Source organism: Aquarana catesbeiana, linkage group LG10 (genome assembly GCF_042186555.1).
Source record: "Aquarana catesbeiana isolate 2022-GZ linkage group LG10, ASM4218655v1, whole genome shotgun sequence".
Taxonomy (NCBI): domain Eukaryota; kingdom Metazoa; phylum Chordata; class Amphibia; order Anura; family Ranidae; genus Aquarana; species Aquarana catesbeiana.
Window position 1 is genome coordinate 51,197,679 of NC_133333.1, and position 14,047 is coordinate 51,211,725.

At 43.9% G+C, this 14,047-nt stretch overlaps 1 protein-coding gene across 2 annotated transcripts in view; it reads right to left on the minus strand.

The window, feature by feature from the left end:
* EMC10 (ER membrane protein complex subunit 10) overlaps nucleotides 1-13,823 on the minus strand; it is a 28,016-nt gene extending 14,193 nt beyond the window's left edge. The window contains exons 1-7 of one of the 2 annotated variants that reach the window (XM_073602162.1): nucleotides 13,619-13,823; nucleotides 10,389-10,455; nucleotides 8,617-8,729; nucleotides 7,836-7,934; nucleotides 5,213-5,394; nucleotides 5,027-5,120; nucleotides 1,639-1,729 (exon numbers count right to left, since the gene is read on the minus strand). In XM_073602162.1, coding sequence (XP_073458263.1) covers nucleotides 1,640-1,729; nucleotides 5,027-5,120; nucleotides 5,213-5,394; nucleotides 7,836-7,934; nucleotides 8,617-8,729; nucleotides 10,389-10,455; nucleotides 13,619-13,771 — 798 coding nt within the window. In that variant the 5' untranslated portion in view covers nucleotides 13,772-13,823 and the 3' untranslated portion in view covers nucleotide 1,639. The remainder of the gene's footprint in view (nucleotides 1-1,638; nucleotides 1,730-5,026; nucleotides 5,121-5,212; nucleotides 5,395-7,835; nucleotides 7,935-8,616; nucleotides 8,730-10,388; nucleotides 10,456-13,618) is intronic. The other variant, XM_073602161.1, reaches the window with a different exon arrangement.
* Between the last annotated feature and the right edge of the window lie 224 nt (nucleotides 13,824-14,047).

A 14,047-nucleotide genomic window follows, 5' to 3' on the forward strand; every position in this document is an offset into this window, starting at 1 on the left:
CCTCCCTTTTATTCTAAGACACAGGCCAGAAGGGGCATGACAGCCTGTGACTGGCAGAAATCCACCCAAACAATGTTACTTCCAAAAAAAATAAAGATTTAATTTCAAATCTATATTTGTATGACAATTTAAAACAGTTTGGTACTGAATTTTCATTTTTACCCTGTAAAGTAGGGCTGTTTTTTTTATCTTTTTATGTTGAACATGTGGCCAGCAGCAGAGGACTAGAAGCTCCTCCTGCTTTATGTTACTCTGCAGACAGACTTAGAAAGAGCTGGGTCTTGTGACAGCTGTATAAAGGTACTTAATTATTTTATTTTATTTTTTTAATAATTACAGTACCATCATCCACATACAGAAATAGAAGGGACAATACAAATAAAGTATGTGTCTAGTATCACTTTAAGGGCTCATGCCCATGGCCGCAGAGGGCTGCACACCATTAAGGCCCCTTTCACACGATGGGTGCGCTCGGATCTGCCAGTCCGTTTTTCAGGCAGATCTGAGCAGGCCACCCATTGACTTCTATGGGCAGGTGGACATCATTCATTGGAGAAGTGTCCGCTGACACCCGGCTGCCATCCGAACCGACAAGATCTGCTCAAAACAGATGGATGGCGATATGATCGCCATCAATCCAGCGGATCAGATGAAAACAAACAGACAGGCTGTCCATTTTCATTCGATCTCCCCATAGAGAACAGCGGGGCTCTGACAGGTCCATCCCTGCACAGTGAGCAGAGATGGTCCTGTCACCCGCCTGCTCAGTGGGGGTCAACGGAGCAATACCCCGCTGAGCTAGCGGAGTCCGTCCATCAGATCTGCCACGTGTGAAAAGGGCCTAAGAAAGCAAGTATTTCTGCACCCAGAGTGTCACAGGTGCTTTCATACAGCGGTGACCAGTAACCTTTACATGACAGAAGCCGTAGTCGTAGGAAGGCAAGTGATTACATACTTATAGGGGCAGATAGCCTGCCCTTGTTGCAAACAGTCTGCCTTAAGGACCAATATTGCATTGCTGTTTGAGTGTAAACAAATTGGATTAACAGTTACAGAAGTACACCCGTGGCATCCGTCAGCCTGTCACTGATTTGAACAGGCTGCTGGCCACAGCTGTACTCGGTCCGTGACTCACGGATGCAGAAATACGCTTCTTCCTTGACGATGTATGGCCTATGAACCTTAACAAGGCAGCAACCACATGTTACCTTAAATATCAAATTCTGCCTTATGCTGAAGGACCCAGAACAATGACAGTCGGCTTCAGTTTTTGTTCAAGGTTGTCAGCCCTATCAATCATAGGCCAAAGCCTGGGAAGAAATCAACCTAAAAAAAAAGTGCTGAACTCATGATGCTACAAAATCCCTACAATTTCCCAGCATGACCTATCTTTTTGTCCCAGTGTTGATGCAGCAAGTGCAAAAAAGGCTCCCTGCTATGACATCATACATCTGAGGAAAAGCACATAAACTGTCCTGCCCACAGAAGCTGGAGACATATGCTTAATTACTTAATGTTGGCCCTTGTTAATGTTTAGTCATCATTTGTATTTGTTTAGTCTCAGAGCTCAGAGAAAATAAAGTGCAAGTAGAGAGAGTAGCGTTAGAGAAGAAGTAGAGTTTATGTCAAGTAAATTACTTCAATTCCTTAGGCCTGCTGTGCCGGCTCCCGGAGGTTTCACTGAATTGGTTAACATTAGCAACATTGCCCCTCCTAGAATTATATGCCACTGTGAGGATGAAGAGATAAAAACAGACATCACTAATAACCCGAGACACATGACATATGGAGGCTAAAGCATAGATCTTGTACACTAAAGCATCTAAAGAGAGCAATTGGCTGGCACAAGGATATAAATGTTGTATTGCATCAAAGGGCTTAATACAATACAGATAGCTCAGGGAATACTTAGCTTTGTGCTGTGGAACTGAATGGCTTATTACACAAGAAATGTGTGCCAGTAAGAGACTGCCAACCATATGTGCATAACCATTGGAAATGATGTATAAAAACAGGGGAAGAGGAGTGTCTGATTTATCCGTAGTTGCCAAAAGATTCTCAGGGCTTGTTTATACTATATGCTGTCAAACAGGTTTTTAAAACACAGTAAGAACGCATATGCAAGAACAATTCATGTATTTCAACAAGACTAGTTTACACAATTGCAGTGCTTCATGTGCGTTTAAAGTATGGTCCTTTTTTCGCACTGGAGCGCAAATAAATGTACTGCAAATACATGTGATTGCAAAAAAAAAAACAAATATGGAAAACACGCACCAAAAACCGCAAACATTACAAAACGTATGTCAACGCTTATGGAGCACTGTATACTGAATGCGAGGATTGTGGTGTAAACAAGCTCCAACTGCCATTTTTCTAGCGTAGGTTGAAAAACGATCTTAGAGCAGAACTAAGCTGTAAAAAGACACAAATTGCATGCAGGCAGGCTTTTTATTACAGAAAAGGTTATGTACACTGAGCTGCACGTTTATAGATCAGTGTACATTCTCAACACCCATTGGTTCAGGAATAAAACGCCTGTGTGCATGTGCAGGAGTGCCAGACAATCAAGATGGATGGAGACACAGCACCTGTAAAAATCCAAGGAGCCGAGGGAGATGTCAGATATTGAAGGGGGGGGGGGGGGGGCTTAGTGGATATTTGCAGACCTTTGCTCTGCTTTAAATGTAAAACTCCAGGAAAAAATTAAAAGGAATGGGAATCTGTTCTGAGAGAGCATTTAGGCAGCCTGCTGACCTCTACAAACCTGGAACAAGTATGCGTATAATCTTCATGCATGTTCCAGGTCAGTGTTTCAAAGTGAAGTTAATGACAGCCAGGCAACTAGAAGTCTTTATAAAGAGTCCAGCACTAGTACAGCCTACATGCTCTATACTTCATATTTACATTCAAGCATTGCTGTAGTGCTCCACACTACCTTTTGTTGGTAATCTGCTGATCTGGAAATGCATTTTGCTGTAATGAAAGATAGGTATTCCTAAATGCACCCACCCACTATAGGCCTCTAATCTCTTATATGCAGAAATGTGTCAGAAAGTTTAAAGGGGCTACATGCATGAAAAAGCAGATCTACCAATTTCAAATGTCAGGAGCTTTTTAAAAGGAGTTGTAAAGGCAGAAGGTTTTTATATCTTGATGCATTCTATGCATTAAGACAAAAAACCTTCTGTGTGTAGCAGCCTCCCCAGCAACCCCCTAATTACTTACCTAAACCTTATCTCTCTCCAGCGATGTCCATGACTCTCCTCCCAATTGGCTTAAACACAGCAGCGGCGCCATTGGCTCCCGTGGCTGTCAAAGTCAGTTGACCAGTCAGGGGAGAGAAGGGGCGGGGTCGGGTTGGGGCTCCATGTGTGAATGGACACCTGGAGCTGTGACTCTGCTCAGGTGCCTCCATAGCAAGCTCCTTGCTGTGGGAGCCCTCGACAGAAGGGAAAGGCCAGGAGCAGCAAAGAAGGACCCGAGAAGAGGAGGATCCAGGCTGCTCTGTGCAAAACTAACTGCACACAGGAAGTATAACATGTTTGTTATGTTTAAAAAAAAATAAAAAAAACATGCCCCGCCCAAGGTACGTGATATGACGTCCTGGACTTTGAGTGGGGATATCTGAATTAAGCCTGCAGCTACAGATATCATCCAGCGATCATCTTTTTTGGCTGGCGATTCCCTGCACCATAAAAACAAACAAAGCGGCAGTTCAGCCGCTTGATCGTTCTTACACAGGTGGCGGCGGGGAACGCCCCCTCCCCGGAATCCACGTTATGACATGACGTCGTCTTACAGACCCCCATCTCTCAATAAAGAGGACCTGTCACACACTATTCCTATTACAAGGGATGTTTACATTCCTTGAAATAGGAATAAAAGTGATCCAAAAAAAAAAAAAAAAAATTCTAATAAAATAATAAAAAGAAAACGTTTTTTAAAGCGCCGTGTGCTCGCAGAAGCAAACACATACGTACTTCACGCCCACATATGTAAATGGCGTTCAAACCACACATGTGAGGTATTGCCAAACGTTATGTGGGAGTAACAATTCTAGCCCAAGACCTCCTCTGTAACTCTAAACAGGTAACCAATAAAAATTTTTTAAAGCATCGCCTATGGAGATTTTTAAGTACCGAAGTTAGGCGCCATTCCACGAGTGCGCAATTTTAAATGGTGACACGTTAGGTATCTATTTACTAGGCGTAACATAATCTCTTTCACATTATACAGAAAAATTGGGCTAGCTTTACAGTTTCGTTTTTTTTTTTTGTTTAATTCATGTAACGTTTAAAAAAAAAAAAAAAAACAAAACAAAAAAAACGCGTTTGAAAAATCGCTGCACAAATACCATACGACATAAAAAGTTACAACGACCCCCATTTTATTCCCTAGGTTCTCTGCTAAAAAACATAGAAAGTTTGGGGGTTCTGAGTAATTTGAGAAAAAAAAAAAAAGTGATATTTCAGTCTTTAGTGCAACTGCAATGTTAGCTGAAAAAATTACCAGCTCAGCGATAGTTTTACTTGTCGCCTGAAAACATTCTTTCAAATGGCAGCCAAGGACAACACCTCCACTATTCATTCCCTACAGTCTTTATACAATTTTTGTGTCTGAAAAAAAGACTTGAACTGTAATTTCTGATGATATGCAATTACTGATCAGTTTTTTTTTTGTTTTACTCACTCACTGGGGAATTAACAGCTCAAATGTGAAACCATATACAACATGAGCAAAGCACTCACTTTCTCCGGATCATAGTTTTGTGAGCCCTTATGTGCTTATCCCATGAAATCAAATGCAGACCAATCAAACAAGCATATTTTAGTTTGTATAAAAAGAGTGCAAATTGTGCAAATCAGTCAATTAGATTTTGGTTTGCTATAGCCAAAAGAATAACAGATAAACTGTAATTGGTTGCTGTGGATCTCAGGGCTTTTTGCATCATACCTGCCCTTTTCCAGGCATCGTGGTCTAGTACTGTACATGATGTATATTTATGAAGAACAAAAACACTTACATATTTAGCAAAAAAAGATTTCTGTTCTTGTGGATTTTTTGCTTTCTGGGCTTGTTCCATCTCCATGCGCTCTATGAAAGCTGCAGTTTCAGGTCTGAAAAAATAAATAAATAAAAGTTATCTAACAGAGCAAATAAAGTTACAGAAAAATAAAACACAACAGACCAATTTGAGATGGGAACTCACACTGCTGCTGGAACAGGCTGATGGATATAGACAGTGGTATTAAACTGCTCCAGATCCACATCCTCCACTTCTGCACCATTGCAGGACCCTGGAAAGGTGACTATGGAAACGCCTACAATATTCCCAGAAATATCTGTGTGAACAGTGATTTGATCTGAGAGATGAGATTCAACCATGGAGCACTGCAATGAAATGAAAAAAAAAAAAAAAAACACCATGACATGCTGGTAAAGTGACCTTGTGCTTTGCATATGCAGGCCAAAAGCAAGTTTCTACAGCAGCGTATACCTGTCTTCCCTTCTCCTCTCACCACTCCACAGAGTACAAGGGTATAGAGGCCTGTGTAAAAGTACAAGACGGGTATTTTCTTTGGCGAGTGTAAGCTGTTGCAGGGAATGGCATTAAAATGTAAACAGTTTTGACTGGCATGGCTAAAACACAGGGCCACTTCAAAGTGTAAATTCAAGTTAAAGAGGAGCTCCACCTTAAACAAAAAATATTAAAAGCCAGCAGCTACAAATACTGCAGCTGCTGACTTTTAATAAATGGACACTTACTTGTCCCAGGGTCCAGCGATGTCGGCAGCTGAAGCCGAACGATCGCTTGTCTCTCGGATGCCCCCACCGCCATCCTCGGTCAGGGAATCAGGAAGTGAAGCGTTGCGGCTTCACTGCCCGGTTCCCCGCTGCGTGTCTACACTGGTCCCCGTTGTGTTGTGGGAACGGTGTTATATTTTTGTATTATACAGGTATCTGTACCCCCCCTCCCCCCTGAAAAGGTGCCAATTGTGGCACCGGAGGGGGGAGGAATCCGATGAGCGGAAGTTCCACTTTAGGGTGGAACTACGCTTTAACAGAAAAAGAAAAAAAACAAAGAAAAAAAACAAAGAAAAAAATAACACATGGTTCACATTTTGCTTAAGCCTTTTATATCTCAATTTCACAATTCTGGGTGCTTAAAACATTCTTTGATTTTGTTATTTGTGGATACCTAAAAGAAACCAATTTGAAAATAAAGTGCATGACATGGCTCAGTGGGAGTGAGACTTGAGGATTACCACTGACCCGGCAGGCAGGAGCATGACCTGGTCTTCTGTAGCAAAGCATTCCTTTAATACCGCCGCTCTTGAAGCCACTTATAAAAGTTCTCCTGTGGAGGTACTGGGTACCTGCCTGGATCACCCATGCCAACCCCAGTTACACTGACCGTTGTTTTAAGAGTTGTTGCCATCTCAGGGATATCCGACATATCTGGTGGGCATGTCCACAACCAATAGGCTTTTGATCCCAGCGCTGTGCACTTTGTTCTATTTGACAATCTGAAAGGATGCTAAATTAGCCTTACTACACGCTCATATTCTGGGCCTATAAGCCCACCAACAGAAATTGGCATCATACTTATTTCTGTTGGCAAAAAGAACCATTGCCCAGGCCTGGAAAAAAACAGACGGTTTCGTTCCAGGGAGAGAAAGACCATATGATGACCCTAATGATTAACAAAACAGATGTCTATCATTTTGAAGGACTACCATTCCAAATGCCTCAAAATTTGGGAACCTTGGATTGAGTACTCTTTTCCCTCGTTACATCTGGCTAGCATTGGTCACCCATGACTGAAGCATGGGGCGGTCCCTAGTCCATGTTACCCCCACCCCTCTTTTCCCCTTCCCTCCCCCTCTTTACTTTCTCTCTCTTACTCTTGGAGTCACTAACCCCGTTTTTTTATTTTTCCTTCGATTTGGGTTGCACTAAGGACAAGAAGCCTACTCACTGGCATCAATAAATCTTTATTATCCTACTTGGTCTTCCTATTCATCTGTTTGTACTTTAAATTATTGTGGCTTTTTTGGGCACCTTGCTATGTTTTCCACTGTGGGAGGTTTCTTTTCTTAGCCCCTGCATGGGCGAAATGGGTACTCATTTTGTTAGGTTTTGAAAACCCAAGAAAAATTGTCACCCAATTCTCCCCATGTCCCTGAGCACAAGCCACTTGGTCAATAATGTTTTTTTTTCCTCATTCCACTGATATCTACTGTACTTCCCCGCACGGCACAGCCTTTTTAGCTAAAATGTTCATATACACAAAGAAGAGAATCCAACACGGGCATCACAGCCCTATTAATTTCTATAAGTAAGCCGTGCTTAGGGCAACCTCCAGTGGAGTATGGCTTTTTCATAACAATGTATGGGTCTGGAGCACTCATGTGCACTAAGACGACAACCTGGGGCTGATTTTTTTTTTTGCTAAAAAGCCTGTGCATGGCGGCAGAGTGAAAATCACTGGATCGGAAAAGAAGTAAAGTATTTGACCAGGAGGTTTGCACTCAGAGTGGTGAGCAGATAAATTTAAGAATCACTGATCCAAAGGTTGTCCAAGCCTACTGAAAGAAAACCTATAAATCAAATACAGAGGCTTTAATTGACTTCCATCTGAGATTATTATCGGTCTAACTGTCTCTGTTTTCATGTCACTGAACTGGAACAAGCCTGCACATGAGAAAGTCCAAACCCATGATCTGCATACTTGTTTCACATTCTTGCCCCAAACTGTTGAAATCAGTGAATCTAATCCTTCAGTACAGATTTCTTTGAAACTCGACATAGATACAAAAACAAGAACTTACTGCCCGGACAAATGATGTAACATATTCTGTGGATTCTTCAGAAAGTCCCAGCTTATAAGGGATCCGTATCCTATAGAGTCCATTCAGGTTTGCAATATCCTGGGAATAGATGTATAATGTTTACTTACATGTGTGTGAGCACAAAAAACCTGACCTGCTGGATTTTAATAAACTATTCTATTCTGAGGTGTGCTAAAAGCTAAATAGTGGCACGTATCCTAAAATATGACTGTGCCTAGACACTGCTGTTTTGTAGTCTAATAGCTGTACATCTGCAGTGTGAGATCTAAGGTACTGCTGCCTCCTGCCTGCTAGTCTCAGGAGATTTGATGAGGTAACTACTGTGCTGCTTGTTGTTTTCTTAGCTAGAGAGGAAACTGTACCCGAGGGCCCTACAATGCCAGTATATCCCTGCTCGGCTTTATTCTGTTGCTCTGTGCTTTCTACAATCCTCCTGCTGCTGCTTCTTGATCATGTTCTTCATACTTCATCAGGGAGCAGCACTGATATGAGGAAGCAAAGCCCTGATCCTCTACCAAGATGGCCAGTTCCACACAGTGCAGAACAATGTATTTTAAGTTAGTAATGGGGAAAGGATAAGCTGCAGGGAATGTATAAGCAATACTAGGGACTAGTGCTGGCTCTTTTTGGGTGCAGCTTCCACAGTATAAGTCTTATTCAGTTCTTGCAGTTTATGAAAATGAAATACACTGGTTACTATCGCAAACATTTTTTAAAAGGCACTTTGAAACATACATCCCATTGTATTGTAAACACCTACCCTTAATCTGTTCCTCTCATCCTCAGTCAGCTGCTTCTGTAAAATAGAAACACTCTGGTCTATGGAAGGGCTCAAGATCAGTGACCCTCTCTTTTTGAAGTGGATACTGTCATCTATGTCAAAACAAAGACCCGGGTTATTAATTTTATTCTTCAGATCTCTCACATATAAGAAGAGTAATTAAAACACAAAAAGACAATATGGTAATATCAAAGCTGAATATGCTTCAAAAAGATTCCATACTGGTTATTTTGTTTTCTTGAAGTGACAAATGTGAGCACCCAGGGGTCCCTGTACGAGGTTTTAGTACCCTCTGCTTTGCCCAAATGGCAGGCTGTTTTAATTGGGCAAAACGCTGACATTTCCGAGTCAGAACTTGCAACTATGCCATGCCTTTTCACATTTGCTACTGACCCAGCATTATGATGGGCTGCCTCACTAGCCAGCAGGAATGATTGAAAGGTGAGTGGGTATGGACAAGTTAAGCACTATGATGAAGTGTTGAAGCTTTGCCCAACCAGAATGGCCCAGCATTTCGAACAAGCAGAGGGTACTGAAAGTTGCTGCAGGTACCTGTTGGTGTCGGCACTTCATACCCATCAGTGGCTTTCAATAGTCTTAACTGACAAACTCTTAAATACCTATACTCAAGTGTAATACAATAGACAGTATGCAGCATATAATAATATTTGTGCTGGCAAGTGTTATAAAAGGGCTAAAATACTTAATGGATATAAAATCAACTCCAGTTCCCTCCAGTGTTGCTTTAGTCACTGAAACCATAAAAAAAAAAAAAAAAAAAAAAAAAAAAAAAAAAAAAAAAAAAAAAAAGCAAGTATGGCTAAAGCTTCTCTTCTGGGTCACAGGAGTGCACTTACTTTTGCACTGTTGTGACCCAGAATCAGCTCACAGCTGGCTAAAGCCTCTGGAAGGATCCTGACCATATTGTCGGGATCCACCCGGATGCCCGATTGACAGCTGGCTCAGCCTCTGAGCCAGTGGTGACTAACAGTCACTGCTCTCTGCTCTAGGAAAACTGAGAACTGAGCAAATAGTGGTCATGTGATTGTTCAGTTTTTGGGCTTAGAGCCAACTGCAACATCAGACCAATACTGCTACATGGAGGCGAGTATAGATGTTTGTTATTTGGATTTCCATACTTCTCCTTTAAACATTTGGTCATGTTGTTAACAGCAAATATAATCTCCAATTCTCCCCTCCTGTACAGACTACATGACCAAATGCCAAATTTTTGTTTATCAAGGAAGCACGGATCAGCTTTTCCGCCACAAAAATAATTTAATGTATTTTAATCTTTTTGCTACTCTTTATAAATCCATTACACAACCCCCAGTGCATAACCGTGTAAAGCAGCATCTTCTGATTGCTGTCTGTAGGTGGTTTTACACGACAGTTGGGGGTCGGGGAAAGTTTTTACGAAGGCTCTTGATGCTGTACAGCCCTCTTGTAGTCTTGGGCATGGGCCCTAATCAGGGTCAACAAAGTGCATCCCCCTGGGGTCCAGTGCTCCATCATCACACACCCCTAAATCTTCTGTCATAGAAAGGTTACTATTTTTTGGAAATCACATAGCAGTGATGTTCTGCATCCACTGTAAATGCAGCCATTGTTTAATAGCGTTCTTCTATAAGGAACATGTTATCCATCAACAACCACACAGGGGGCAACTTGGCTCCAGCGGTATGTCCAGTCCCAATCTGGAGATATCAGTGCTGAGAGAGTATTCCAGACAGTCGTGATCACCTGCTTACCAAGTTCAAATGAATGTTCCAATTCGATGTTTGTTCCACAATTTTCAGATTCTCTTCCTTCTCCAATCTGGAAAGAATGAAACTGGATATCAGTCCCAACAAAACACATAACTACTGACACCCCCGATATTGAAGGAGCATTCAGGATTTTTGGAATGTAGACTTTAGGTTTCAATAATGGTCAAAGTCATCATAACCTTTTGAAGTGAGCGTAAACTTCCATGGACGATTTTTACCTATAGCTAAGCCTATAATAAGGCTTACCTATAGGTACAGTAAATATCTCCTAAACGTGCGCCGTATAAAAGATATTTACTTGTAAAGCCACAGGCCCAGGTGCTCTGAAGGAACAGCATACCATGCTTGTAGCTGCTGACTTAATTTTTTTGTGGGGGTGGGGTGACTGGAGCTTCTCTTTAATTTACATTATTCCTTCTATTTCTGTATGTGGATGATGGCACAGAGTGCCGGTGGGGGACCCTAGAAGAGGAGGATCGGGGCTGCTCTGTGCAAAACCACTGCACACAGCACGTAAGTGTTACATGTTTATTAACAAAAAAGAAGTTCCTTTATAATCACTTTGAGCACTCGGCTAGGCCAGAGTTTGTCACTGCCCCTGGTGAGGGTACAGATGTGCCCCTGGTGCAAGTACAAATGTACCTCTGGGCTTGGATCCCAATACAGCTCTGCAGCACATCCACTGATGCCCTTGGGGTAACTGGCACCTGCACATTTGTGGGTTCTGCTGCACAAAGACCACTAACAGGGATACTGGAAACTTTCCCTGTCCTTGCACGTGCGCATTTCTGCAGTGCGTACGCAAATGTACTAGGGATCGACCAATATCGTTTTTTCGGTGCCGATACGACACCGATATTTGGGCCACCTCTCAGGCCGATATTATGTGCCGCTAAGCTGCACATTTAAAAAAAAAAAACAAAAAAAAAAACCCAAACATTTTTACACTGTCCTTTTCCCTTTTTATTGCTGTCACAAGGAATGTAAACATCTCTTGTGACAGTAATAGGCAGTGACAGGTACTCTGCATCTAAAAGTATTCAAAACATCAAGATCTGCGTTTATGAATACTTTATTTTTTTTTAAACTGGCGCCTTTAAGATGCCAGTAATCCGGGAAGGGATGTCATGACATCGCTTCCGGGTTACTAGATCCAAGACCCGAAGGAAGCATCGGCTTTGTTTGGGTCTTTGGCCAGCTGGCGGACGTGCCGGCGGGTTGCTCAGGCCTCCCGGAGGGACGGAAGAGCCCGGGCGAGCGGCGGAAGGAGGGGGAACATCCCCCCCCCACTGCTTGGAATAACAGCCGAGCAGCCGCATTGGTTTTGATTACAAGAAAGCTGACCGTCCGCTGTAAAGAACAGTACTGGGGTGATGCATGCGGCTGCATGCATCACCCCGGTAAAACCCCTTGAAGCAATATCGATCAGTTTTGTGACCGATACCATAAAAGAGTGAATGTCGGCCGCACCGATAATCGGTCAATCCCTAAAATGCACTAACAAGCTTTGCCAGGACCAGAACGCACGGCAAAGGCGGACTGAAGATCCACTTTATTAACTGTCTGCATCCGTTTTCTATTGCATATAAAAGCAAAAGCAGAAAACTATCTGTTGATCCTGCAAGAAATGCAGTGTCCCTGTCAGTTCCTGTAAATTGAACTGGAGGCAATACAATTTATATACCTCCCGGGTCCAGTATAGAGCCCAGACACCGCTATATACCTCCCGGGTCCAGTATAGAGCCCAGACACCGCTATATACCTCCCGGGTCCAGTATAGAGCCCAGACACCGCTATATACCTCCCGGGTCCAGTATAGAGCCCAGACACCGCTATATACCTCGCGGGTCCAGTATAGAGCCCAGACACCGCTATATACCTCGCGGGTCCAGTATAGAGCCCAGACACCGCTATATACCTCGCGGGTCCAGTATAGAGCCCAGACACCGCTATATACCTCGCGGGTCCAGTATAGAGCCCAGACACCGCTATATACCTCCCGGGTCCAGTATAGAGCCCAGACACCGCTATATACCTCCCGGGTCCAGTATAGAGCCCAGACACCGCTATATACCTCCCGGGTCCAGTATAGAGCCCAGACACCGCTATATACCTCCCGGGTCCAGTATAGAGCCCAGACACCGCTATATACCTCCCGGGTCCAGTATAGAGCCCAGACACCGCTATATACCTCCCGGGTCCAGTATAGAGCCCAGACACCGCTATATACCTCCCGGGTCCAGTATAGAGCCCAGACACCGCTATATACCTCCCGGGTCCAGTATAGAGCCCAGACACCGCTATATGCCTCCCGGGTCCAGTATAGAGCCCAGACACCGCTATATACCTCCCGGGTCCAGTATAGAGCCCAGACACCGCTATATACCTCCCGGGTCCAGTATAGAGCCCAGACACCGCTATATACCTCCCGGGTCCAGTATAGAGCCCAGACACCGCTATATACCTCCCGGGTCCAGTATAGAGCCCAGACACCGCTATATACCTCCCGGGTCCAGTATAAAGCCCAGACACCGCTATATACCTCCCGGGTCCAGTATAAAGCCCAGACACCGCTATATACCTCCCGGGTCCAGTATAGAGCCCAGACACCGCTATATACCTCCCGGGGACAGTATAGAGCCCAGACACCGCTATATACCTCCCGGGTCCAGTATAAAGCCCAGACACCGCTATATACCTACCGGGTCCAGTATAAAGCCCAGACACCGCTATATACCTACCGGGTCCAGTATAAAGCCCAGACACCGCTATATACCTACCGGGTCCAGTATAGAGCCCAGACACTGCTATATACCTCCCGGGGACAGTATAGAGCCCAGACACCGCTATATACCTCCCGGGGACAGTATAGAGCCCAGACACCGCTATATACCTCCCGGGTCCAGTATAAAGCCCAGACACCGTTATATACCTACCGGGTCCAGTATAGAGCCCAGACACCGCTATATACCTACCGGGTCCAGTATAGAGCCCAGACACCGCTATATACCTACCGGGTCCAGTATAGAGCCCAGACACCGCTATATACCTCCCGGGGACAGTATAGAGCCCAGACACCGCTATATACCTCCAGGGTCCAGTATAGAGCCCAGACACCGCTATATACCTCCCGGGGACAGTATAGAGCCCAGACACCGCTATATACCTCCCGGGGACAGTATAGAGCTATCCAGTCATTGACAGCCCCTTACCTTTACTCTGCACACATTAGCCCGAGTACCAGCCGGGAGTAATAAGGAGACAACGAGAGAAAGAAGCACACCGTGCCCCAACAACCGGGCCATTGTCCTTCCAGATAAAGACCATGTATTAAGGTTACTGCATCCCACCATACAGGACGCCATGACGGTCCAAGACGGAAATTACACAGCGCATGCGCATCAGTCGCCCGGTGGACTGTACCAAACCAACAGTGGGAGGGTCGAGATTTTCATTATTTTTTTTTCCTCGCTACTATTCCTGTGTCGAAATCTTTCATCAACTTAATTAACACCTTTGCAAACTGAAAATTCGTGTTAATTGCTGGCATAGGTTAGGAAGTCAAGGAGCAAAGTACAGAATGCCATGTGAATGGCATAGTAAAGGAAGGGAGAACCTTGCGAGTCAAGCCTCGGTGCGAC